Source organism: Canis lupus, chromosome 10 (assembly GCF_048164855.1).
Source record: "Canis lupus baileyi chromosome 10, mCanLup2.hap1, whole genome shotgun sequence".
NCBI lineage: Eukaryota > Metazoa > Chordata > Mammalia > Carnivora > Canidae > Canis > Canis lupus.
The window spans coordinates 41,840,901-41,866,539 of NC_132847.1; the positions used below are offsets into that span (position 1 = coordinate 41,840,901).

The 25,639-nt window shown below is 40.4% G+C and overlaps 1 protein-coding gene across 2 annotated transcripts in view; it reads left to right on the forward strand.

The window, feature by feature from the left end:
- FOCAD (focadhesin) overlaps positions 1-25,639 on the forward strand; it is a 312,742-nt gene that overhangs the window by 273,483 nt on the left and 13,620 nt on the right. For both annotated transcript variants that reach the window (XM_072841513.1, XM_072841514.1), the window contains exons 36-40: positions 13,792-13,920; positions 16,089-16,204; positions 18,919-19,179; positions 19,962-20,051; positions 23,497-23,674. In XM_072841513.1, coding sequence (XP_072697614.1) covers positions 13,792-13,920; positions 16,089-16,204; positions 18,919-19,179; positions 19,962-20,051; positions 23,497-23,674 — 774 coding nt within the window. The remainder of the gene's footprint in view (positions 1-13,791; positions 13,921-16,088; positions 16,205-18,918; positions 19,180-19,961; positions 20,052-23,496; positions 23,675-25,639) is intronic.

Below are 25,639 nucleotides of genomic sequence, written 5' to 3' on the forward strand. Positions count from 1 at the left end.
AATTGTTTCTTAATTTCCTTTTCAGATTATTTATTGCTGGGATATAGAAATACAATTAAATTTTGTGTGTTTATCTTACACTCTACAACTTTACTGAACTGTTTTTCTATATCTAGAATCATGTCATCTGCAAATTGAGTTAGTTTTACTTCTTTCCAATATGGATCCCTTTTATTTATTTTTCTTGCCTAATGGCTCTAGCTAGAACAGACAATACAAAATGGTGAAAATGGGCATTCTTGTCTTGTTCTTTATTATAAGGGAAAAGGCTTTTAGTCCTCTACTTTTGAATATAGTATTCACTGTGATTTTTTTCAAACGTCATTTATCATGTTAAGATAATTCTATTCTATTCCTAATTTTCTGGGTATTTTTATCATGAAAGGGTGTTGGATCTTATTAAAAGTTTTATATATCAATTGAAATGATCATGTGTTTTCTCCCCTTCATTCTATTAATGTAGTCAATTACATTATTTTTGTTGGAGCATATCTTTGGAGATATCCAAATCTTTCTTATGTTGAATGACACTTGCATTCCTAGAATAAATCTTGTGTGGTCATCATGAATAATCCTTGTAATATGCTGTTGGATTTGGTTTACTGGTGTTTTGTTGGGAGTTTCCACTCTATATTCATAACAAATATTGGTCTATAGCTTTGTTTTGTTTTGTTTTTAATTATGGTGTCTTTGCTTTTGGCATCGGGTTAATGCCTATCTCACAGAATGAGATAAGTTGTACATTTGGGCTTTGAACAATATGGGTTTGAACTGCACATGTCCACTTACATGCAGAATTTTTTTGGTAAAATACTGTAAGTGTATAAAGTGTATAAATATTGTAAGTACATAAAATCTGTAAGTGTATTTTCTCTTTTGTCATTATTTTCTTTTTTCTATCTTTTTTTTTAATTTTTATTTATTTATGATAGTCACAGAGAGAGAGAGAGAGAGAGAGAGGCAGAGACACAGGCAGAGGGAGAAGCAGGCTCCATGCACCAGAAGCCCGACGTGGGATTCGATCCTGGGTCTCCAGGATCGCGCCCTGGGCCAAAGGCAGGCGCCAAACCGCTGCGCCACCCAGGGATCCCCTTCTTTTTTCTATCTTGACTCACAAAATATGTATTAATAAACTGTTTATATTATTGGTAATGCTTTCAGTCCACAGGACTACTTAACTTAGTAGTTAAGTTTTGGTGGTGGGGGTCAAAAGTTATATGCAGATTTTTTAGGGGATGGGAGTCAGCGTTTCTAACTCCTATGTTGTCCAAGAATTAACTATATTAACTATATTCCCTCTACTTCTGTTTTTTTAGGAAGAAATTGGGGATTGATGTTAATTCCTCTTTAAGTGTTTGATACAATTTACTGATGAAATCATCTGGGCCTGGACTCTTCTTTATTGGGAGGTTTTTGGTTCAATCTCTTTCCTTGTCACACTAACTTGTATGGTTTTTTCCTTGTCACACTAACTTGTAGGATTTTGTTCATTTCATCTAGATTTTTTTTTTTTTTCAAAGCTCCAAGTCGTTAGCTTTATTTATACTGAATTCAGAATGGGGTGACAAAAATGCATTATTATCACTATAATCAACTATCACATACAGGCCTTGCCCCATAATTCACTTTCTACTTTAAGTATGTTAATTCATATTAATTAAAACTACATGATCTCTTGCTAAAAATCCTCAATTCATATAAGCAAGGGTTTATAACTTCTCCTTAAAAAGTTATATTCCTTTCTTATCAAAAATTTAGTCATTTAAATTGTTAGGTCTTTTTTGTTGTTGTTGTTGTTGTTTAGAGGATTATATTTATTTACCAGGAGCAGACAAACAAAACATACTGTAAAAATAGTTTTCCAGAAACTGGTTCTTTCTATTCTTTTTTCTCTCTCTCTCTCTCCCTTTCTTTCTTCTTTCTTTCTTTCTTTCTTTCTTTCTTTCTTTCTTTTTCTTTTCTTTCTTTCTCTCTTTTTCTTTCTCTCTTTCTTTTCTTTCTTTCTTTCTTTCTTTCTTTCTTTCTTTCTTTCTTTCTTTCTTTCAGAAGCTGTTTCCATTCGATTCTCCTTCTCTTGCAAACTGGTGACTTATCTTTTTACAACTTCTGTGTCATTCCATAAGAAAGCTGCTCTGCTGGGGCGCCTGGGTGGCTCAGTCAGTTGAGCATTCGGACTCTTGGATTTCAGCTCAGGTCATGATCTCACTTCATGACATCGAGCCCCAGCATGGGCTCCACATTCTGTGGGGAGTCTGCTTGAGATTCACTCTCTTCCTCTCCCTCCCCTCCTTCTCTGGGATGAATAAATTAATCTTTGAGGAAAAAAAAAAGAAAGCTTCTTTTTTCTGGTTTCATAAGAGATGCTGAGCAGTGGTTTAAAAAAAAAATCAAGTTTACTTAAATTCCAGAGTTCAGTTCAAGGAGCAAACGATGGAGTGCAATGTTGGGGCAGAGTGAGAAACATTCTAGGGAGACAGAGTCACTCACAGAAGGTACGGGGCTATGGTAGAGGGAGAGTTAGCCTAAACCGGGTTCCTGCCTGTGGTGAGAAGCCAAAATGAGGGATGGTGAGGTAGCAGGGCACTGTGATGGGGTCCATCCAGGTACTCTGCCTTGTGACAGTAATTACAATAAAAACCAAATACTAATCAATAACATGTCAAGTGATTCATCTTTGAGAGTTGAGACAGAGAGCAGGCAGGAAGGGTGGCATTATACCTTTTCTCTGGTTAATTCAGTTTCCTAGGGCTGGTATGTGAGAGCATCCTGGGTGAAATCATAACAAAATCATTCTTTGCTAAGGTGAGCAACTGTTGGGAGGTCCTTTCTCTGCCCTCTATCCAATGTTAAAGCCCACTGGTTTATGCCTCCTGAAAAAGTTATTCTAAACCCATACAGGTAGAAGCCCTGAGGACACGACCATGAAGAATGTGTTTCCAGGTAGCCTCATTTCATCTAGATTAATCAACTTGTTGGCACACAGTTTCTCATAGTTTTTTGTTATACTCTTTTCTTTTGGTAAAGTTGGTAGAAATATCTTCACTTTTACTTTTCTAAAAATTTTATTTAAATTCAATTAATTAACATATAATATATTCTTTTGGTAAGGTTGGTAGAAATGTCTTCACTTTTACTTCTTTTCTAAAACTTTTATTTAAATTCAATCAATTAACATATAATATATTATTGGTTTCAGAGGTAGAGGTCAGTGATTCATCAGTCTTATATAACACCCAATACTCATTACATCATGTGCCCTCCTTAATGTTCGTTACCCAGTTGTCCCATCCCCCACCCCCTTCCCTCCAGCAACCCTGTTTTTTTCCTGTGATTAAGAGTCTCTTATGGATGTCTCCTTCTCTAATTTCTCCTTGTTTTATTTTTCCTCTCTTCCCCTCTGATCCTCTGTTTTGTTACCTAAATTCCACATATGAGTGAGATCATGATAATTGTTTTCTCTGATTGACTTATTTCACTTAGCATAATATCCTCTAGTTCCATCCACATCATTGCAAATAATCAGATTTTATTTTCTTATGATGGCTGATTAGTATTCCAGTGTGTGTGTGTGTGTGTGTGTGTGTGTGTGAGTGAATATCATCTTTATCCACTCCTCTGTTGATGGACATCTGGGCTTTTTTTAGTTTGGCTATAATGGACATTGCTGCTATAAACATTGGGGTGCAGGTGCCCTTCAGGTAACTACATTTGTATCTTTGGAGTAAATACCCAGTAATGCAATTTCTGGGCCATAGGGTAGCTTTATTTTTGAGGAACCTCCACACTATTTTCCAGAGTGGCTGTACCAGCTTGCATTCCCATCAATAGTGTAAGAGGGTTCCCCTTTCTCCACATCCTCATCAACATCAGTCTTCTCCTGGCTTGTTAATTCTAGCCATTCTGACTAGTGTAAGTTGGTATCTCATTGTGGTTTAGATTTGCACTTCCCCGATGGCAAGTGAGGTGGATCATTTTTTTTGTGTGTTTGTTGGCCATTTGTATGTCTTTTTTGGAGAAATGTCTATTCATGTCTTCTGACCTTTTCTTGATTGGATTATTTGTTCTTTGGGTGTTGAGTTTGAGAAGTTCTTTATAGATTTTGGATACTAGCCCATTATCTGATATGTGATTTGATAATATCTCCTGCCATTCTGTAGGTTGCCTTTTAGTTTCATTGACTGTTTCCTTTGCTGTGCAGAAGCTTTTTATCTTAATGAAGTTCTAAAGTTCTAATAGTTCATTTTTGCATTAGATTCCCTTGCCTTTGAAAACATGTCTACCAAGACATTCATGTGGCCAAGGTCACAAAAGTTACTGGCTGTGTTCTCCTCTGTGATTTTGGTGGATTCCTGGCTCACATTTAGGTCTTCCATCCATTTTGAGTCTATTTTTGTGTATGGTGTAAGAAAATGGCCCGTTTCATTCTTCATGTGGCGGTCCATTTTTCCCAGCACCGGTTTTTGAAAAGTTTGTTTTTTTTTCCATTGGATATGCTTTCCTGCTTTGTTGAAGATGAGTTGACCATAGAGTTGAGGGTCCATTTCTGGGTTCTTGTTTCTGTTCCATTGATCTATGTATCTGTTTTTGGGCCAGTACCATACTGTCTTGATGATTAAAAATATAAATAGAGCTTAAAACCTGGAATTGTGATGTCCCCAGCTTTGGTTTTCTTTTTAAACATTCCTTTGGGTATTCTGGGTCTTTTCTGGTTCCAAACAAATGTTAGGATTGTTTGTTCCAGCTCTGTGGAATAAGTTGGTGGCATTTTGATAGGGATTGGATTGAATGTATAGATTGCTCTAGATAACAGAGACATTTTAACAATATTTGTTCTTCCAGTCCATGAGCAAGGAATGTATTTCCATTTCTTTGTGTATTCCTCAATTTCTTTCATGAGGGTTCTGTAGTTTTCTGAGCACAGATCTTTTGCCTCTTTGGTTAGGTTTATTCCTAGGTATCTTATGGGATTGACTCCTTAATTTCTCTTTCTTCTGTCTCATTGGTAGTGTACAGAAATGCAATTGATATTCTGTGCATTGGTTTTATATCCTATCACTTTGCTAATTCCTCCATGAGTTCTAGCAATTTTAAAATGGAGTCTTCTGGGTATTCCATATAGAGTATCATTTCATCTGCAAAGAGTGAGAATTTGACTTCTTTTTGCCAGTTTGGATGCCTTTTATTTCTTTTTGTTGTCTGATTGCTGAGGCTAGGACTTTTAGTACTATATTGACTAGTGGTGATGATAGTGGGCATCCCTGTCATGTTCCTGACCTTAAGAAAGCTCTTAGGTTTTCCCCATTGAGAATGATACTCACTGGGGGCTTTAGTAGATGGCTTTTATGATATTCCCTCTATCCCTACACTTTGAAGAGTTTTAATCAGGAATGGATGCTGTATTTTGTCAAATACTTTCTCTGCATTTATTAAGAGGATCCTATGATTCTTGTCTTTTCTTTTATTGATGTGATCTACCACATTGATTGTTTTATGAATGTTGAACCACCTTGCTTCCCAGGGAAAAATCCCACTTGGTCATGGTGAATAATCCTCTTAATGAACTGTGGGATCCTATTGGCAAGAATCTTGGTGAGAATTTTGGCATCCATGTTTATCAGGGGTATTGGTCTGTAATTCTCCTTTTTGGTGGAGTCTTTGTCTGGTTTTGGGATCAAGGTAATGCTGGCCTCAGAAGGATTTTGGAAGTTTTCCCTTGCTTTCTATTTTTTGCAAGAGCTTCAGAAGAATAGGTTAAATGTTTGGTTGAATTCCCCTGGGAAGCCATCTGGTCCTGGACTCTCATTTTTTGGGAGGTTTTTGATAATTGCTTCAATTTCCTTGCTGGGTATGGGTCTGTTCAGATTTTCTATTTCCTTCTGTTTCAGTTTTGGTAATTTATACGTCTCTAGGAATACATCCATTTCTTCCAGATTACCTAATTTGTTGGCATATCATTGCTTATAATGTTCTTATAATTGTATTTCTTCAGTGTTGATTGTGATCAGTCCTCTTTCATTCGTGATTTTATTTATTTGGGTCCCCTCTCTTTTCTTTTTGAGAAGTCTGGCCAGGGGTTATCAGTGTTATTAATTCTTTCAAAGAACTAGCTTTTGAAAAGTTTTTGTTGATCTGTTCTACTGTTCTTTTGATTTCTATTTGATTGATTTCTGCTCTAATCTTTATTCACTCTCCTTTAGGCTTTATTTGCTGTTCTTTCTCCAGCTCCTTTAGGTATAAGGCTAGGTTGTGTATTTGAGACCCTTCTTGTTTTTTCAGAAGGGCTTGTGTACTGGTATATACTTCCCTCTTAAGGCCACCTTTGCTGCATCCCAAAGGTTTTGAACAATTGTGGTTTCATTTTCATTTGTTTCTATGAATTTTTAAAAATTCTTCATTACAGTACATTGCACCCCAGCTTTCTTTTGATGTCCATTAACATGATAAATGGTTTTCCAGTCCCTCACTTTCAATCTGGAAATGCCTTTGAGTCTAAAATGACTCTTGCAGATAGGATATAAATGAATCTTGCTTTTTTATTCAATCTGAGATGCTTTGTCTTTTGATTAGGGCATTTAGCCCATTTACATTCAGAGTTGCTATTGAAAGATATGAATTTACTGTCACGGTATTCCCTCTAAAGTCACTGTTTGTGTATATGGTCTTTGTTCTTTTATGATCTGTGTCACCTTTGAGCTGTCTGTATGCTTAAAGGATCCCTTTTAATATATCTTATAGGGCTAGTTTGGTGATTACAAATTCTTTTTGGTTCTGGTTGTCCTGGAAGCTCTTCATCTCCCCTTTTATTTTGAACGAGATCGTAGCTCAATAAAGTATTTTTGGCTGCATATTTTTCTCATTTAGCATCCTGAATATATCATGCCAGTCCTTTCTGGCCTGCTAGGTCTGTGTGGATAGGTCTGCTGCCAGTCTAATGTTTCTACCCTTATAGGTTAAGGACGTTTTGTCCTAAGCTACTTTCAGGATTTTCTTTTTGTCTCTGAGACTTGTAAGTTTCAATATTATATATTGAGGTGTTGGTCTATTTTTACTGATTTTGAGGGTGGTTCTCTGTGCCTCCTGGAATTGGATGCCTGTTTCCTTGACCAGATTAGGGAAGTATGATTTACTTTCTGCCCAACTCTCTCATTCTTCTTCTTCAGAGGAATTATTATTCCTCTTCCAATTATTCTAATACGGTTTCACTTAATTGTATTACTTATCTTTCGAATTCTCATCATGATCCAGTAGCTGTTTATTTCTCAGCTTCTTTATTTCCATCATTTTACCTTCTATGTCACTAATTCTGTCTTCTGCCTCATTTATCTTAGCAGTTAGAACCTCCACTTTTTATTGCATGTCATTAATAACCTTTTTGATTTAACTTGATTAGATTTTGGTTCTTTATTTCTCCAGAAAGGGATTCTCTAGTGTTCTCTATGCTTTTTTCAAGCTCTGCTAGTATCTTTATGCTCATTATTCTGAAGTCTAGTTCCAACATCTTACTTATGTCCATACTAAAGAAGAATAGATGGACAAGGGAACAAAATACTAAAATGGCAACAACAAACCCATAGAAATAGACACTGTACAAATTAGAATAGACCCAAAACCGAAAGAAAGTAAAGAGAGAAAATGTAACCAAACAGATGAACAGATCAGTACACTGGATTTTATGTGTATTTTGGTCTATTTGTTAGAAAACTATATCCCAAAATTGTAATGAAAGAAAAACTTATATTCATGAAAAAAATAAATACAATGAAAGGATAGAATGTAACTAAAAATTCAAATTAAATGACAAAAAGAAAAGGAATATAAAGAGAAAGGTGAACAGAACAGAGCAATACAGTATATCCTAAGTGTATTTTGGTCGGTTACAAGAAACTACATCTCAAAATTGTAAGGAAATACAAAAATAAAATTAAATACATTGAAAGTATAGATTATAACTATAAAGATGAAAATTTAAAGAAAACAGTTATAAAATAAGAAATAGGTTCAAGAAGGAAAGAGAAAAAAATTAAAATGGAAAGACTAAAGAATCACAAGGGGACCCCCCCCCCCCCAGTGAATTCTGTGTGCTGTATTCCCCTAGTGCCGGCGGTTTGCAGTTCTCAGTGTTCCGGAGACTTGGTCTTGGCTGGATGTTTTTGCTGATCTTCCGGGGGAAGGGCCTGTTGCACGCATGCTCAGGTGTCTTCTGTACCCTGGGTGCAATTGCCCCGCCCTTGCCCGGGGCCGGGCTGCTCTGGGTGCCCTTTGTTCCCCGAAGGCTTTCCGGGCAGCAGCTTTAGGGGCCGCCGGTGAGAATGGCGGCCTCCCAATCCCCAGCCCCGAGCGCAGGCCCAGGGCCCCTCAGTGCCCTCAGGGAAGAGCAGTCAGTCCCCCTGTCTCCTGTCTGGTCTCGGTCCGCGCTCCGTGCTCACCCAGCCCGAGGGGTTGTCTCAGGCCCGTGACCCCGTTTGAGCCCCGAGCCCCAGACTGTGCGGTGCACGTGGCTCTGTGCTCCTCCTGGAGGCTGAAGGGGGTCTTGCTGGGCCCCCGCTGGAGTGTGTCGGTGCTGACTGGGCTCCGCGGTGCTTTAGGCCACCCCTGCCCCCCTCGGGGCCTGGGAGCTCCGCCACACTCGGGCTGCCCTGGTCTTCCTGTGACCCCGGGGCGGGGGGGGGGGGGCTGCGAGCGCCCTGTCCCACCCGGGATTCAGCCCTCCGCGCCACCCCAGCGCCTTTCAGCAGGGACGTCCCTCAGCACAGCAGAGTCCTTGAGGTTCCCACCTCGGCTCTGCTGCCCTGTGGCCCCCTGGAAGCCGCTGATGGAGGCTCCCTCCCGCCTGGTTTATCTTCCCGGTTATGGCCTCAGACTCCCTGCTCTGGGCCTCTCAGCTGCAGAAGGTGGTCCCTTCTCTATTTGTCGAGTTGAAGCTCTTCTCTTCATGGCTCTCTGGTTGAGTTCGCAGGTGTTCAGAGAGATTTAATAGCTACCCAGCTGAGTCCTGGAACCAGACGCCGCTGAGGTCTCCTCCTCCTCTGACATCTTCCACCTCCTTTCACTTTTATTCTGATTTTAGTTATTTCCATCTTCCGCCCCAATGAGTAAGACTATTATTTCCTTTTCTTACTAATGCGTAAGCTAGGAATTTTTTTTTTTCTCAGAGGGAGAGAGAGAGAGAGCATGAGCAGAGAGGAGAGGTGCAGAGGAAGAATGAGAGAGAATCCAAGCACGCTCCACACTGAGCGTGGAGCCCGATGAAGTCTCGATCTCATGACCTTGAGAGCATGGCCTGTTCCAAAATCAAGAGTCAGACACTTGACGGACTGAGCCACCCAGATGTCCCTATTAATTCAGTTTTCAAGTAGATACAGGCCTATACAGATTGTCTGTTTCTTTTTCAGTTTTGCAACTTGTATCTTTCAAATAATTAGTCTATTTCATTTATGTTGTCAGATTTGTGGGCATAGATGCTGTCTACACAGGCTTCTGGCATTTCATCATTGTAGTTCAGGCTTTCCTATCCTGGCACTGGTTCCTGCAATGTTTTCTTCTCACGACCCTCTACTCTGATAAACCATTAGGCCCTCTATTCATGGGTCTTTCCCTTCACTCACCAGGGCAGCAATTTGTCCCATGTTCTTCCTTCTGTGCAGAACCAAGAGTTGTTGTTGATTAGTTAGTTTTTTCAGCTTTTTATTTGTTATCAGGACAGAATGGAGACTTTCAAGCTGCTTACACACAGAGCTGGAAACCAAGATTTTCCATTTATTTATTTATTTATTTATTTATCTTTTTTAATCATAAAAAAAACCCACAACATAAGATTTACCATCTTAACCATTTTTAACTATATGGTTCAGTAGTGTTAAATTCACATTTTTGGAAAACCAATCCCAGATCTTTTTCATCATACAAAACTGAAATTCTGTGCTCATTAACTAATGCCTACCCTTTCTCTCTCCCCATAACCCCTGGCAGCCATCATTCTGTTTTCTGTTTCTATTACTTTGACTACTTAAATATCTGATATAAATAAAATCTTCTAGTATTTGTAGTATTGTGACTGTCTTATTTCACTAACATAGTATCTCCAAGATTCATGTATGTTGTAGCATATGACAGGATTTCCTTGTTTTATAATGTTGAATACTAATATATATATGTGTGTGTGTGTGTGTGTGTGTGTGTGTGTGTATTTTGTTTCTTCATTTATCCATTGATTGAAGTTTGGATTGCTTCTACCTCGTGGCTATTGTGAATAGCACTGCTGTGAACAATGATATACAAACATCTCTTCAAGCTTCTGCTTTCAATTCTTTTGAATATATGCTCAGAAATAGGATTTCTGGATCATATGACAGTTCTTTGTTTAGTTTTTGAAGGAGCCACCATACTGTTTTTCATAGCAGTTCTACCATTCTGATACCACCAACAGTACACGAGCGGCCCAATTTCTCCACATCTTTACCAACACTTGTTTATTTTCTTTTTCTTTCCTTTTAAAAAAAACAGTAGCCATCCTAATGGATGTGAGGTATTATCTCATTGTGGTTTGATTTGCATTTCTCTAATGATTAGTGATGTCAGCATCTTTTCACATCTTTATTGGTGATTTGTGTATTATCTCTAGAGAAGCTCTACCCATGCTTCTCCTTCTCCATATGTAGCATCTGCTGATTGAGCTATTCTGCTTCTCCTCATTGCCTATGCTTCTCCTTTCTGCAGTGTTTGTCCTTTTGCTGATTCTGTCCCCACCTCAACTTCCCCCTTGTTCAGTCCCTGCTGATCGTGTTGCCTCTTCTGCCTCGGCTTCTCCCTTTTCCTATGCTTCTCCTTTCTGCAGCTGTTGTTTCTCTTACGCATTCTGTCCCCACCTCTGCTTCCCCCTTGTTCAGTCCCTGCTGATCGTGTTGCCTCTTCTGCCTTGGCTTCTCCCTTTTCCTATGCTTCTCCTTTCTGCAGCGGTTGTTTCTCTTACTCCTTCTGTCCCCACTTCCAACTTCCCCCTTGTTCAGTCCCTGCTGATCGTGTTGCCTCTTCTGCCTTGGCTTCTCCCTTTTCCTATGCTTCTCCTTTCTGCAGCGGTTGTTTCTCTTACTCCTTCTGTCCCCACTTCCAACTTCCCTCTTGTTCAGTCCCTGCTGATCGTGTTGCCTCTTCTGCCTTGGCTTCTCCCTTTTCCTATGCTTCTCCTTTCTGCAGCGGTTGTTTCTCTTACTCCTTCTGTCCCCACTTCCAACTTCCCCCTTGTTCAGTCCCTGCTGATCGTGTTGCCTCTTCTGCCTTGGCTTCTCCCTTTTCCTATGCTTCTCCTTTCTGCAGCGGTTGTTTCTCTTACTCCTTCTGTCCCCACTTCCAACTTCCCCCTTGTTCAGTCCCTGCTGATCGTGTTGCCTCTTCTGCCTTGGCTTCTCCCTTTTCCTATGCTTCTCCTTTCTGCAGCGGTTGTTTCTCTTACTCCTTCTGTCCCCACTTCCAACTTCCCCCTTGTTCAGTCCCTGCTGATCATGTTGCCTCTTCTGCCTTGGCTTCTCCCTTTTCCTATGCTTCTCCTTTCTGCAGCGGTTGTTTCTCTTACGCATTCTGTCCCCACTTCCAACTTCCCCCTTGTTCAGTCCCTGCTGATCGTGTTGCCTCTTCTGCCTTGGCTTCTCCCTTTTCCTATGCTTCTCCTTTCTGCAGCGGTTGTTTCTCTTACGCATTCTGTCCCCACTTCCAACTTCCCCCTTGTTCAGTCCCTGCTGATCGTGTTGCCTCTTCTGCCTTGGCTTCTCCCTTTTCCTATGCTTCTCCTTTCTGCAGCGGTTGTTTCTCTTACGCATTCTGTCCCCACTTCCAACTTCCCCCTCGTCCAGTCCCTGTTGATCGTGTTGCCTCTTCTGCCTCGGCTTCTCCCTTTTCCTATGCTTCTCCTTTCTGCAGCGGTTGTTTCTCTTACGCATTCTGTCCCCACCTCTGCTTCCCCCTTGTTCAGTCCCTGCTGATCGTGTTGCCTCTTCTGCCTTGGCTTCTCCCTTTTCCTATGCTTCTCCTTTCTGCAGCGGTTGTTTCTCTTACTCCTTGTGTCCCCACTTCCAACTTCCCCCTTGTTCAGTCCCTGCTGATCGTGTTGCCTCTTCTGCCTCAGCTTCTCCTTTTTTGCTTCTCCTTTCTGCAGCGGTTGTTTCTCTTACGCATTCTGTCCCCACTTCCAACTTCCCCCTTGTCCAGTCCCTGTTGATCGTGTTGCCTCTTCTGCCTCGGCTTCTCCCTTTTCCTATGCTTCTCCTTTCTGCAGCGGTTGTTTCTCTTACACATTCTGTCCCCACCTCTGCTTCCCCCTTGTTCAGTCCCTGCTGATCGTGTTGCCTCTTCTGCCTCAGCTTCTCCTTTTTTGCTTCTCCTTTCTGCAGCGGTTGTTTCTCTTACGCATTCTGTCCCCACTTCCAACTTCCCCCTTGTCCAGTCCCTGCTGATCGTGTTGCCTCTTCTGCCTCGGCTTCTCCCTTTTCCTATGCTTCTCCTTTTTGCAGCGGTTGTTTCTCTTACTCCTTCTGTCCCCACTTCCAACTTCCCCCTTGTCCAGTCCCTGTTGATCGTGTTGCCTCTTCTGCCTTGGCTTCTCCCTTTTCCTATACTTCTCCTTTCTGCAGCGGTTGTTTCTCTTACGCATTCTGTCCCCACCTCTGCTTCCCCCTTGTTCAGTCCCTGCTGATCGTGTTGCCTCTTCTGCCTTGGCTTCTCCCTTTTCCTATGCTTCTCCTTTCTGCAGCTGCTGTTTCTCTACGCATTCTGCCCCCACTTCAGCTTCCTTCTCGTTCAGTGCCTGGTGATCGTGCTGCCTTCTTTGCTTCAGCTTCTCCTTCTCTGTGCTTGTCCTTTCTGTGGCTGTTGTTCCTTTTGTTGACTCCCTCCCATCTTTGCTTCTCCTCTTTTGCTGTCTGCTCACTATTGCTTATCTGCTGATCCTGCCCCTGTTTTTCCTTTATCTACTGATGCTTTTCCTTAGTCTGCTGCTCCTTCTGCTGGTGCTGATTTTCCTTCTGCTGCATATGTTGATCCAGCTGCTTTGTTTTTCCTTGCTCTTTTACTTTTTTACACATCATTTCAGGCTTCCTTCGAACTTCGCTTTTACATGGCCCTTTGTGGCTACTCAAACCCTGACTTGCTTTATGGCTCCACTACTAATTGCTCCAGTGTCTCATCATTTCAATTTTAAATTAGCCCCCACCTGGAAAAAAAAAAGATTATGTAAAAGCTATAGCTTTAGGTCATAGATAGCTGATCAGCCTGTGAATTAGCTGTACTATTGGTACTCACCTCTGGTGCAAGCAGCCATGGCCATGGCTAACGAGTGCAAGTGGTGAATCACATGGTACAGGTTGTGACCACTGTGGGCCATGGGGACTGAGGGACTTTATGATCATTAGAAGGGGCTGTGCCTGAGTAGGCAGTGATTGTCTCCTTTTCTGGAAGTGGATCAAGGAGCAAGTGAATGAATAATGAGGCAACAATGTAGATAAGTTACTCTTTTTAGAAAGTTGGATGAAGTGCCTGCAGGAGAGTTTGGAAGACAGTTAAGGAGTGATGTGGAATATTTCTATCTATCAAGAAGGGAAAACTGGAGGCAAACAGAAAGAGAACAGAGGGAGCAGGATTTTGTAACAAATAGGGTTTAGACTGAGAGCACAGAATTGAAGGACTGACCACAGTTGAAGGTGTGATGCCAAATCCTTTGGAACTGGGAAAAGGGAAAGTTGGCATTTCCTCCCTCACCATGCTGTCAGGGTGTATCATGAATTTTTTTCGTTTCTCTTGCAGGTCCTGAATCTGTGCTCCCGTCACTTCTCAAAGTTGTAATGAAACCCATCGCAGCTGTCGGAGAAAGCTACCAGTATCCTCCTGTGAACTGGGCTGCACTCCTCTCTCCACTTATGAGGCTAAACTTTGGTAAATACCAAGTGTTTTTAGGCCTTCAGACTCTGCTTTTAGGATGTGACCTGAATAGAAAAATAGATTCTGGGTCACAATTGGTGGTGACTAGATAGACCTTTGGGATCTTATAGTCTTTCTTCTTGGATGGAACAGTTGGATTACTTCCACTGAGTCACTTTCTAAATCGTGGAGGCTAAGGAAGAGGAGGTCTGAAGACACAGACCAGAAGCACTTATCAGAACAGTGCTTGACTGAGGTGTGTGTGTGTTGCTGCCTGCGTGGTGCAGGCCCCAGAAGGCCTGGTTTGGTGGTCCTTAGATGTATTGTCAGAGTTCTAGGAGTCAGGGAAGTACCCTGTGGTGGTTTGCTATTGCTGCTCTAACAAGTTACCACAGATTTAGTGGCTTGAAGCTACACAAATGTATCATCTTATAGTTCTGTAGGTTAGAAGTCCCAACATGGTGCTTACTGGGCCAAGATCAAGGGATCAGCAGAGCATCATTCTTTCCCCCATGCCTGAAGGGTGCGATGGTCTAAGTGTTGGTGTCCCCTCACCAATTCATAGGTTGAAATCCCAATTCCTAACGTGCTGGTCTGAGGAGGCAGGGCTTTTGGGAGGTGATTAGCTCATGAATGTAGAGCCCTCTTAAATGGTATTCATGCCTCATACAAGAGGCCCCAGAGAGCTCCTTCACCTCTTCCACAGTGTGAGGACACAGCAAGAGTTGGCCGTCTAGAGCTGGGTGAAAGATTCCACCAGAACCGAACCATGCTGACACCCTGATCTTGGACTTCCACCTACCAGAACTATGAGAGAGAAACTTCTGTGGTTTATAAACCACCCAGTCTGTGATATTTTGTTATACCAGCCTGAACAGACTAAGGCAGGGAGAATCTGTGTTTTTCCTTTTTCCCCTTCTAGAGGCTGCCCACATTCTTTGACTTTGTGTCCCCCTTTCTTCATCCTTAAAGCCTGTAACAGAGAGCTAAAACCTTCTCACACTGTCCTCTTTCTGGTTCTGTACAACCTGGAAAATATTTTCCACATTAAAGATTCATGTACTTAATGGGTCCATTTGAATACTCCAGGATAATCTCCCCATCTCAGCAGTCCTTAATCACATCTGAGAAGTTCCTTGGCCAAGCAAGGTAACATATTCACAGGTTCCAGGAGTTAGGAAGTAGGCATCTCTGAGGACCATTATTTTGTTTAACGCAGATACTCTGTGATGAGAGACAGAGGGAATGCACACCTCTGGTTCATCCACATCAACCTTTTTAATGGAGTTAGCATATGCAAATTTAATCCCATTTACATGCCCCCCACACACACCTCCAGAAAAAGATAGGGTGGGGAGAACAATTTTTTAGTAGTGGTATATTACTCTGTGTGTGTGTGTGTGTGTGTGTGTGTGTGTGTGTGTTTGCAACGAGTCCTCTATTATTTACATTTGGGTGCTCACATATGATATACAGAAAGATTTGTGAGCCATAATTTGTGTACAGTTGAAAGGATAATCAAAGATGATTTTGACTATGCACAGTTTTTCACTTAAATGCTTTCATTTGAACATTATACTCGTATGAGATACGATGTCACCATACAGTGGTTCTGGAGATTTCATTTGAAAAAAATGTTCTCCTGAGCCTTCCCTGCTTTTTCGTGTGCTGTATGAAAAATGTTGGTGTTTTAGTAAAAATACTGAGAAAGAAGAAGGAAGGATCTCATTGGGAAAATATGGCTACCGATGGGAATCAGGCTGCTGAAAAGATTAGATCACTAGAGAATGTGGCTACATTTTTAAATCCTCCCAAACCTAAACAAATTTCTCTGTGCACTGAATGCAAGGTAGAGAGGAGGGAGAAACAGAGACAGAGAGTTTTAGCTATAACTTTCTCAAATTTTTGATAGTATTCAATTCTTTAGATTTCTTAGGACATCATAAGAGAAATTTCCTGAGCTAGAGCATGGCATTGCCAGTTCCAAGTTTAACCCTGTGTTGCCAGTGTGTACCTTCTTTGCCTCACAGTGGAAAGGCAACTTGAACGAACTATCTTTTGGTTCATTCGAGTTCTGTTACTGGGAAAAGTCACACAAGCAGATGCTTTGATTTGAGACCTAGAAGCCTGAAAATGAGTCCACGAAGCAGCTATATAACCCATATTCTTTTCTTCTCTTGCAGGAGAAGAGATACAGCAACTGTGCCTTGAAATTATGGTGACACAGGCCCAGTCATCCCAGAATGCGGCTGCCCTTTTGGGACTGTGGGTGATGCCACCACTGATCTATGGGCTGAGTGTATGTAGCAATTCAAGGTGTTGGGCAACAGGAAGATATGGTTCTTTTGGGGGAAGTGAACATTCATTTGGGTATATGTTCTCAAAGTGAAGAGTAGACAGACATGATTTGTAAAACTTGGGAGCTTGGCAGTAGCTGGCCAGCCGATTGGGAGATTGTGTAATTCAGAACTCTGCTCTAGCCATTGGTGCTCATGCTTTCAGCTCCCATTGATTGCAAAAAAAAAAAAAAAAAAAAGAAAATTATGGTCAGGTATATTAAAGTTCCTTTCTCAAGATCACACAGCTAGAAAATTGTAGAGTTATTGGAACCTGGGTTTATTTATATGATATACAATATATGGGTTCAGTAGGTATTAAGAGAACAGCAAATCCATATATGATCCTTCCCTTTCACAGAAAAGACAGCAATTCAGATGAGCCTTGAAGGCTTGGTAGGATTTTGTTAGGCATCCTGTTATAGGCCCCGGGGTTGGGGGGCGGGGGCGGGGGGATGTAGGTGGGAGGGTGTAGGTGAGGAGAGTAGAACACCTGTGCTAGCACTGAGGAAGAAGTGACCTAGCCCTGTATCTATGATAGAGGGAGGGAGTCAGCACTTTCCAGGTATAGGCTAAGGGTGAGTAGGAATAATGGGGTCAGATCATTAAGAAATGTGAAATTAGCAAATTGTATGATTTTGAATATATTCCAAGCTAGGACAACCTCCTGCATTCCACAATTCCTTAGAAGTTGACCAATTAATTACAAATCAAATGATCCTATTTTTACTCTTCTATTCAGGAGGCTTTAATTCTTTGAGAAGAATTCAAAGTTCTCACATTAGTTGCTCAGTCTTTTAATTTTAGTTCCTCTCCTGTATCTTTTTTCTTTTATTTTTCCTTTTATTTTTTTTTAATTTTTAATTTCATTTATTTATTCACGAGAGACACAGAGGCAGAGACACAGGCAGAGGGAGAAGCAGGCTCCATGCAGGGAGCCCAATGCGGGACTCAATCCTGGGTCTCCAGGATCATGCCCTAGGCTGAAGGCAGCGCTAAACTGCTGAGCCACCCAGGCTGCCCATATTTTTTCTTTTAAATTCTGCTACATATTCTAATGCTTTTTAATTGAAGGGAGATGTGATTGAAAGCTGCATCCTCTCTGTCGGCAATGATCACAGACTGTCTGCTCTAAGCACCTCCCATCTAGCTGCCAGTACCTAGCACTTGCTAGGTATCTGCTACTTGTAAGCACTCAGTGAGCACTTTCAGACATCAGATGGAATCTCTCTTTAATTCTGACATATTTTTTTTACAATCTTGAGTTATAATTTATATTCCATAAAATATGGCTATTTTAAGTATACAGTTTGATGAGTTTCAGTACATTTATAGATTTTCAGCCGTCACCCATCATATTTCCATTACCCCCAGAAAGTTGGATTGTGCCAACTTGAGGACGATCCCCACTCCCCGTCTCAGACCTAGGCTACCTCTGATCTGCTTTTCATCTCTGTAATTTTCCCTTTTTTAAAGAGAACTTCCCTATAAATTTAAATTTCATATAAACTTTGGAAAGTCTTTAGAATGGAATCATACAAGATGAAGTCTTTTATGCCCCGCTTATTTCGCTTCTGAGAAGTAGATTTTTGGTTTCCATTTTACAGGTTGACAAACCGAGGCACATCTCAATTAAACAATTTATATTGCTAAGAAACGGGAGTGAGCCTGCCTGACTCCGTCTGTGTCGAAGACACTGTTCTCTTAACCCTTCCTTCCTTTAGAGTCCGGTATAACTCAGCCTGTTTTGTTTACCTCGAAACTATTTCCAGAATTCAGTTATCCTTCTTCTTCTCTTTTAGATCTCTGTTACTTTTTGGCGTTTGTCCGTGATTGTGGACTTTCCTTACTGTCTTTGTTAATGAACACATTAAGTTTGTGAATTCATTTTCTTAATGATACACCTTCTCATTTACAAAAAAAGATCAGAAATGGCATGTTCTTTATGGAGAACTCTTTCAGCAACTCATGCAACCACACTGATATTTTCTGAAATTTACTGGGTTTTATTCTTTTTAATACCACTTCTTTTCAACTTGCTGCTCCTTGAGAAGCATGCTTATGTTTCTCAGAATTTTTGAAGCCTCCTCTCTTAACGTGTCTGGCACCGAGCTATTTTGAACCATGCCCCTTTTTCAGCTCCATGACCTCCAGGGTGCCATGGTCAATTCCACATGGTCAGCTGTTGCTCTTTGGTCAGAAATGGTCCTGGCATGTCAGTTCTTTTTATTCCCTTATGCTTCCTAGAAGAAGACATTAATAAGATCAAATATTCTGGTGAGTTGATTTCCTGCAGATGAGCCTTTCACCTTGAGGATTTTTTTCCTGCCAGGGAATGTGACCTTTCAAGATTGAATAGCAATCGTCATGTACTTTCAGAAGTAGCATTTTATTCCCCTCCCTTAAAAGCTCCAAGGCTTAAGCGGAGTAGTTCACAGATGGATTGGCAGATACCATATATACACATGAGTCACCCTGGATCACAAGTCCCCATAGCAGCCAAGACTGCGTGCATTCATGGCCCATTGGATCACGAGGCTGACGGAAATGAGGGGCAAGGAAGTAACCTGAGCCTTTCCCTCTCTCAGCCCACCCTCAAACACAGTGATGACCTCGAGGTTTTGAGCACTGCCAACCCAGCCTTGCCTGTTCCTGACCTCTCTACTTTTGCTTCCAGTTGAATATCAAGAAATACCTGCTGGTGTCTGCACCTCTATGGATAAAACATGTCTCAGACGAACAGATCGTGGGTTTTGTTGAAAATGTGATGGTGGCAGTTTTTAAAGCAGCTTCCCCACTTCCCCATCCTGAGTTATGTGTGAGTGCCTTACAGGGTCTGAGTCAGGCCATGAAACTGCCCAGCCCTACCCATCACCTTTGGAGTCTGCTCTGTGAAGCTACTGGAAAAATTTTTGACCTTCTGCCAAATAAGATTCGGGTGAGGAACAAAAATATTTACATTCCTGACAATTTATGTTTGGGATTTTTTAAAGCCCTTTTGGCAAAGCAGGGAGGTGTATGTTTTAAGAATGTGGTGGGAAGGCTAGGAAGAAATAACCACATTTTTCACTAAGAATGTGTTTGCTTCCAAGATCTAAATTGAGGTTGAGTATTTAGAACCAAAGTTTTGAGCCAGCTTAGAAACAGGTTAACCAGTGCTACCCCAGGAAATATGTTGTTAGGCCTTTTACCAAATGCCTGCAGAAGACGAACAAGCTCAGAAACACTTACATGTTACACCTGGAGAATCTTTAGACATATTGTCCAGTGTTTTTCTCTTATATCAAGTGACGTAATACTAGCCTTTCCCCTCCTGATTCCTGAATTATACTTTTACAAAGAAGTTAAAAATCTGTTTGGAATGATGGATTCTGATAAGAGGAAAAAAGTACAGTCACACAAATAGACAAGTACAGCCAAACAAATAAAATAATAGGAAAGATGATTTTTGTTTTGTTTTTAAGTAAACTCCATGTCCAATGTGGGGCTTGAACTCATGACTCTAAGATCAGGGACCACCTGCTCTACTTACTGAGCCAGCCAGGTGCCCCAGAAAGATGTTTTTTTAATGATAAAAACTGGCCATATGTTTGGTTTGATTAAAATCTCATAAGCTGCTGTTCATGGAGATAAGTAAAGCTAATAATTCATCAGAACATTGAGAATCTTGTCTGTTATCTTACATTGTATTTTGACATGCTTGTGATTTTTCTTTACTAGAGAAATGATCTAGAGGTATATGTCAGTGTAGCAAAATGCCTCTCAGAAATGACAGATGATGAAGCCAATCGGATTGCCCGGATTACTAAGGTAATAACATACCTGTGTATTTATTTCCATTATTAAAGTGGGAATTCCAATTGAAGAGATGACTACAGTATCCTTTTGACTGAAGCTAGTTTTGCTTCATATTTGTTAGTGGACAATTTGAGGAAACTCTGTTTTGCTGTGGGATCTCATGTTCAGTCTAATGGTATGGATGGGTAGATGGGTAAACAACTTTTTAACCTAGTTCAACTTTGTCAAGAACATTTTAGTGTCACCTATGGGCAAATGTAAGTACAGGATAACATCTTCAATACAAAATCCATAAGAATGGGAATATTCTGGCTAAAGAACTTTCTGGTGCATGGAAGACATAAATAAGTAGTTTTGTTCTTAAATTTATTTTATTTCACCTGGTACTTATCCTTTTGTAAAGAAGAAAGTTGGCAATTTGAAAAACACTGTTAGCCCAGACACAAGATAATTAACAAGTACTCCTTATACCGATGCCCAACGGCTGAATAACATACCAGTTAAGTTACACATTTAGCTAGTATAATAGATGTCTTATTAGATTGCACATAAACACTGAATGATTTTTTTAAATTAATTTTTATTTATTTATGATAGTCACAGAGAAAGAGAGAGAGAGAGAGAGAGAGAGGCAGGACATAGGCAGAGGGAGAAGCAGGCTCCATGCACCGGGAGCCCGACGTGGGACTCGAGTCTCCAGGATTGCGCCCTGGGCCAAAGGCAGGCGCCAAACCGCTGCGCCACCCAGGGATCCCCTGAATGATTTTTTTTTTTTTTTACTATAAGTATATCCCAATGGATATACTTATACACATGTCAACCCTACATACCATGTAATAGCAGGGGTCTAGAGAACTATGAGCCCTCACCGGGCCAGTGGACCTCTTACCATTTATTTCACCTGATGATAGGTTTGCCTCTTCACTTCAATCCTTGAATTTCTGCATCATGTAGCAGTGATTTTCAAAATATGGTCCCTGAACCAGCCTGGTGACTGGTTAGAAATGAAAATTCTGGAGTCCCACAAGGTCTGCTGAGTCAGAGGTGGGGCTCAGGAATCTGTCTTTTAACAGTCAGCGCAGGTGATTGTGTTGCATCCTGAGGTTTGAGAACCCTTGGTGTAGTATTGGAATATCAGGATTTTGGAGAGGAGTTTGATTTAAGCTAAGACGAGCAGTAGGAGGAAATGCTTAAGAGAATAGACTGGGCACCCTCACTGCTGGGGTTTGAAATCCAGCTCTGTAATTTACTAGCATTGTAACCTTGAATACATTTCATAATCTCTGCCTTAGTTTCCTTGTCTATAAAAGGGAGATATTAGCACTTACTTCCCAGAGTTGTTTTGAGAGTTAACAATGACTTAATCCATGTCAACTTCTTGGAGAAGTACCTGATATAAGGCTAGTACTCAGTAATTATTTACTGTCATAGTTATCACATTCATGTAGTATATCCTATCATTATTATATTTATGTAATATAGTTTGAAGTAATGCATATAATTTACTTCATGGCATGTAGAGCTGAAGGTTGCTGTGTTACTCACCAGGGTTCTTAAAATACCAGTCAGAGCATTTTCACTAGAACTCACTGAATAGTGTTCTCCTGTCCTCAAAAGAATTAGTGTGTTTTACTGAGGTCAGTGTTTTCTATTCATTTTTGGAAAGAATAAAGAGCTCAGACTCCCTGGGTTCCCGTTCTTACCTCTGCCACCTCAAGCCATGTGACCATAAGCAAGTTACTTAACCTCTGTGCTTCCAATGATCATCTATAAAGGAAGGATGGTGGTAGTCAGCTGCATAAGGTGGTGTGAAAATTCAGTGGCTATACAGTACTTCCCAAACTTTTTGGTCTCAGGACTACTTTAGTGTTTTATAAAATGTTGAAGATTCAAAGGACTTTAATTTAAATGAGTCATATCTTTCAATATTTACCATATTAGAAATTAAAACTAGGAAGTTAAAAAATATTTACTTAATAGTAATAGTAATAAAAACCCATTGCATCTTTACATAAATAGGAAAAAATTTTGAAAACAAAATCATAAGAAAAGTGGCATTGTTTCACATTTTTGCAACTTTCTAATGTCTGGCTTAACGGAAATCTCTAATACTGGATTCTCATAGCTTCAATCTGTTGTGATGTTATTTTGGTAAAGTATGTGGGGAAGATCTAGCCTTATAAATACATGTTGGTGGAAATGTGAAGAATGTGTTAATAGTTTCAGATAATTATGGATATCTTTTTTTTTTTTTTTTTTTGATGTTGCAACAGAACTCAACAAATGGTGTTTTCCTCAGGGTAGGGACAGCATGCGGAGTCTGAATCCATATGAATAAACTTCACATAGTCTGTTATATTAAAATCCATTGGTCCAGCTTGCACTCTGGGTATGATATTACAAAAGCATTTGGAAAATACTGAATCACTGAGTTTTGAAAATCTTCTAAATGTTGATGCATTTCAGTATACAATATCAAAATATCACATTTGTTAAAATCATCAGAAGAGTCTTTCATGTATTGGGAAGCTGCCAACTCTTGGTAGCAAATACAAATTTTCCAAAAGTCGAATTTTCACTTGAAAGCTTAGATTTTATCATTGGCAACAAATACTGTCAAGTATTTCCTTGAAGTGACAGTCTCACTTTCTTCCATTTAAAAAAAAAAAAAAAAAAGTCTGTCAAATACTCCATTTGAATAACCATAGTTTATCCATCAATCATCAAGTAAATGGTGTTCCATAAAAAGTGGCTATTTCAGTTCACAGCCCGAACATATGAGTGTTTTTCCTCAAAACAACTGTAAATACTTGGGTATGCCACAGAAATTCCTCATGCATACTTGCTGTTTTGTCATCCATGCTATTTAAAAAGATTTGTACTAAGGGCGAAGGTTTAATGTAACTAATAATTTTTATTGTTTACAAGGGCATTTTAAATAAAAGTCCTTTCTTAAAAAAAATTGCAAGTGGCCATGAAAAATACAGTGACTATTACTGTAGTTTTGGTGCAATTGTGCATATAGTTTGACCTCACAGACCCTCTAAAAGGGTCTTGGGGTCCCTCAGAGGTCTGTGTACCGCACTTTGTGAACTGCCAAATTAATATATGTTAAGTGCTTAGAATGGTGCTTGGCACATAAGTGCTGTGTTTTTTAGTTATCATCATCATTATCATTATTTGTGTATTTGTGTAAAATATCATCACCAATTAACCCCTAAAGTCACTGATGGGTTTTAGGAGAAAACAGGAGGTGACATTAGAACCCTCAATCTGTATGTACATTTTAAAATAGAGCACCCAGGCAGATAGGTCACGTGCTGCAGGAAATGAACAGTTTTAGCATTTGGAATAATAATCAAGTTTCAACTCACCCTTTCTGTTTTGCCCTTGCCCCGAGGTTTGATAATAACTTCAGCTAATTTAATAGTAACTGAACAATTGGCTTTTTTTGCAGAGCAGCATAGAAAAGGCTGCCTTTGTCAGACTGTACTTGGTCTCTCAAGGACGATTCCCCTTGATGAGCTTGATGGATATCCTCAGTGTTGCTGTTGAGCACAAGGAAAGAGACACACTAGCTTGGATGGTACTGCACAGCCTCTACCAGGCACGGATTGTGAGCCATGCTAACACAGGTAAGGCCAGCCTGGGGCCAACAGCAGGAACAGAAAGTCAGCCTACCATCCCTTTTGAGCTATAGTTGTTTCCTCAACTTAAAAACGAGGTTGGTGGGCAGCCCCAGTAGCCTAGTGGTTTAGCGCCGCCTTCAGCCAGGGGTGTGATCCTCGAGACTGAGGATCGAATCCCACGTCAGGCTCCCTGCATGGAGCCTGCTTCTCCCTCTGCCTGTGTCTCTGCCTCTGTGTGTGTGTGTGTGTGTGTGTGTGTGTGTGTGTGTGTCTCATGAATAAATAAATAAAATCTTAAAAAAAAAAAAAAAAAAAAACGAGGTTGGTGCCTCTTGACCCAGGAGGACTTTCGTTACCCTAAAGGAGGGGCAACCTTAAATGAAATAACCAGTTCCACTCCAGCTCCTGACCTCCACCCTGGAGATGAGGATGAATACTGTTGGTAAATTTGGTATTGTCTTTGGCTCTCCAGGCCCCCAAGGATATAAATAAGTATGTCAGGTTGATTTCTGCCTGCTTTCATTTCCCAAACAGGATGTCAATCGATTCTGCGATGTCAGGGAAATGACTTTTGGGTGGTTATTTAACAAGCAGATAAAATGAAGAAAACAGCGACAATAAAATTAACTTGTTATTCTATAGGGGAACTTCTCAGGGGTGAAAGGAATAAAATTGGGCACCCTAACTACAACCTCAAGCCACAAGCTGTAAGCCTGAAGCTCTGCTAATGAATCAGACGATGGAACTTTTAGAGTTTTGTAGACTGTGGGCCACCTGGTGGCTCAGTTGGTTAAGCATCAGCCTTCGGCTCAGGTCATGATCTCAGGGTCGTGCGATCAAGCCTCACATCTGACTCCCTACTCAACGGACAGCCTGCTTCTCCCTCTCCATCTGCTGCTTCCCCTGCATGTGCCCTCTCTGTCTCTCTGTCAAATAAAAAATAAAATATTAAAAAAATAAAATAACCATAGACCTTTACACTCTAAGAATAATGAGCTCTCCCATTTCTCCTACCATGCCTTTGGTCACGTTGCTTATAGTCTACGTTCAGTTCCACATGGCACCTGGCTCCAATAGAGCAGGTATGGCAGGGAAGCCCTAGTGACCCTAGGCAAGTTACTTATATTTCTGTATTTTTTGTATTTCCCTCATCTCTTGTATCTTTAGGTTTTGAGAGAAAACTGGGAGACATAATTTTAATACTCTTTTTTGAGACTAGATTGGAAATTTTGATTGATTCTCCTCTTTAGCAACTGAGATAGTTGTCTCATCTCTGCATTATTGCCTGCTTCATGAAAAATGAACCTGTGATGAAAAACTGGGTTTTTTACTCTAAATCAAAAGTGCATTTATCGGGGAGAAATCTAGTAGATGCTCCCAAGGAAGCAAGATACAGGAAGCAAACAAATAAATTTGATGCTGCCTTTGGTTCTAACTAGCTGGCCTTCCAGTTTGGTTCCCATTTTCCTCTTACTCACTAAAATTTGACAACCTTCCCAAGTAAGCATTACCATGCTGGGAATCCTCATTTTAAAAAAATAATAAAAAAGGAAAAATCAATATTGATGCTGATGTTTTTTCTCCAGTTATTGTATAATGACTGGTTTTTATATTTTTCTTTTTATGTCTTTGGGGTAGGTTTTCTCTGTGATTTTGGCATAGAATGGGAATATTTAAGTAAAGGAAGACCATTAAAAAACCTGATTATCCACGATTCAACATTGCTGGCTAGTTGGCCTGCCAGATTTCTCCTAGTGAGTTGAATGTTGAGAGAGAAACACCAATAAGTGCATTTTATCACTAATAGGTGCATAGTTTTGAAGAATAAATTACCTTTTGAAAATTAAGATAAAAATACAGTCATCTAATGTGAATAATGTCAACTCTGCACTGCAAAATCACAAGTCTCAGGTATTGCAAGAGGATTTGAAACTGTTTTTGTGAAATTCTCACGAGGTGTTCTGTTTTATT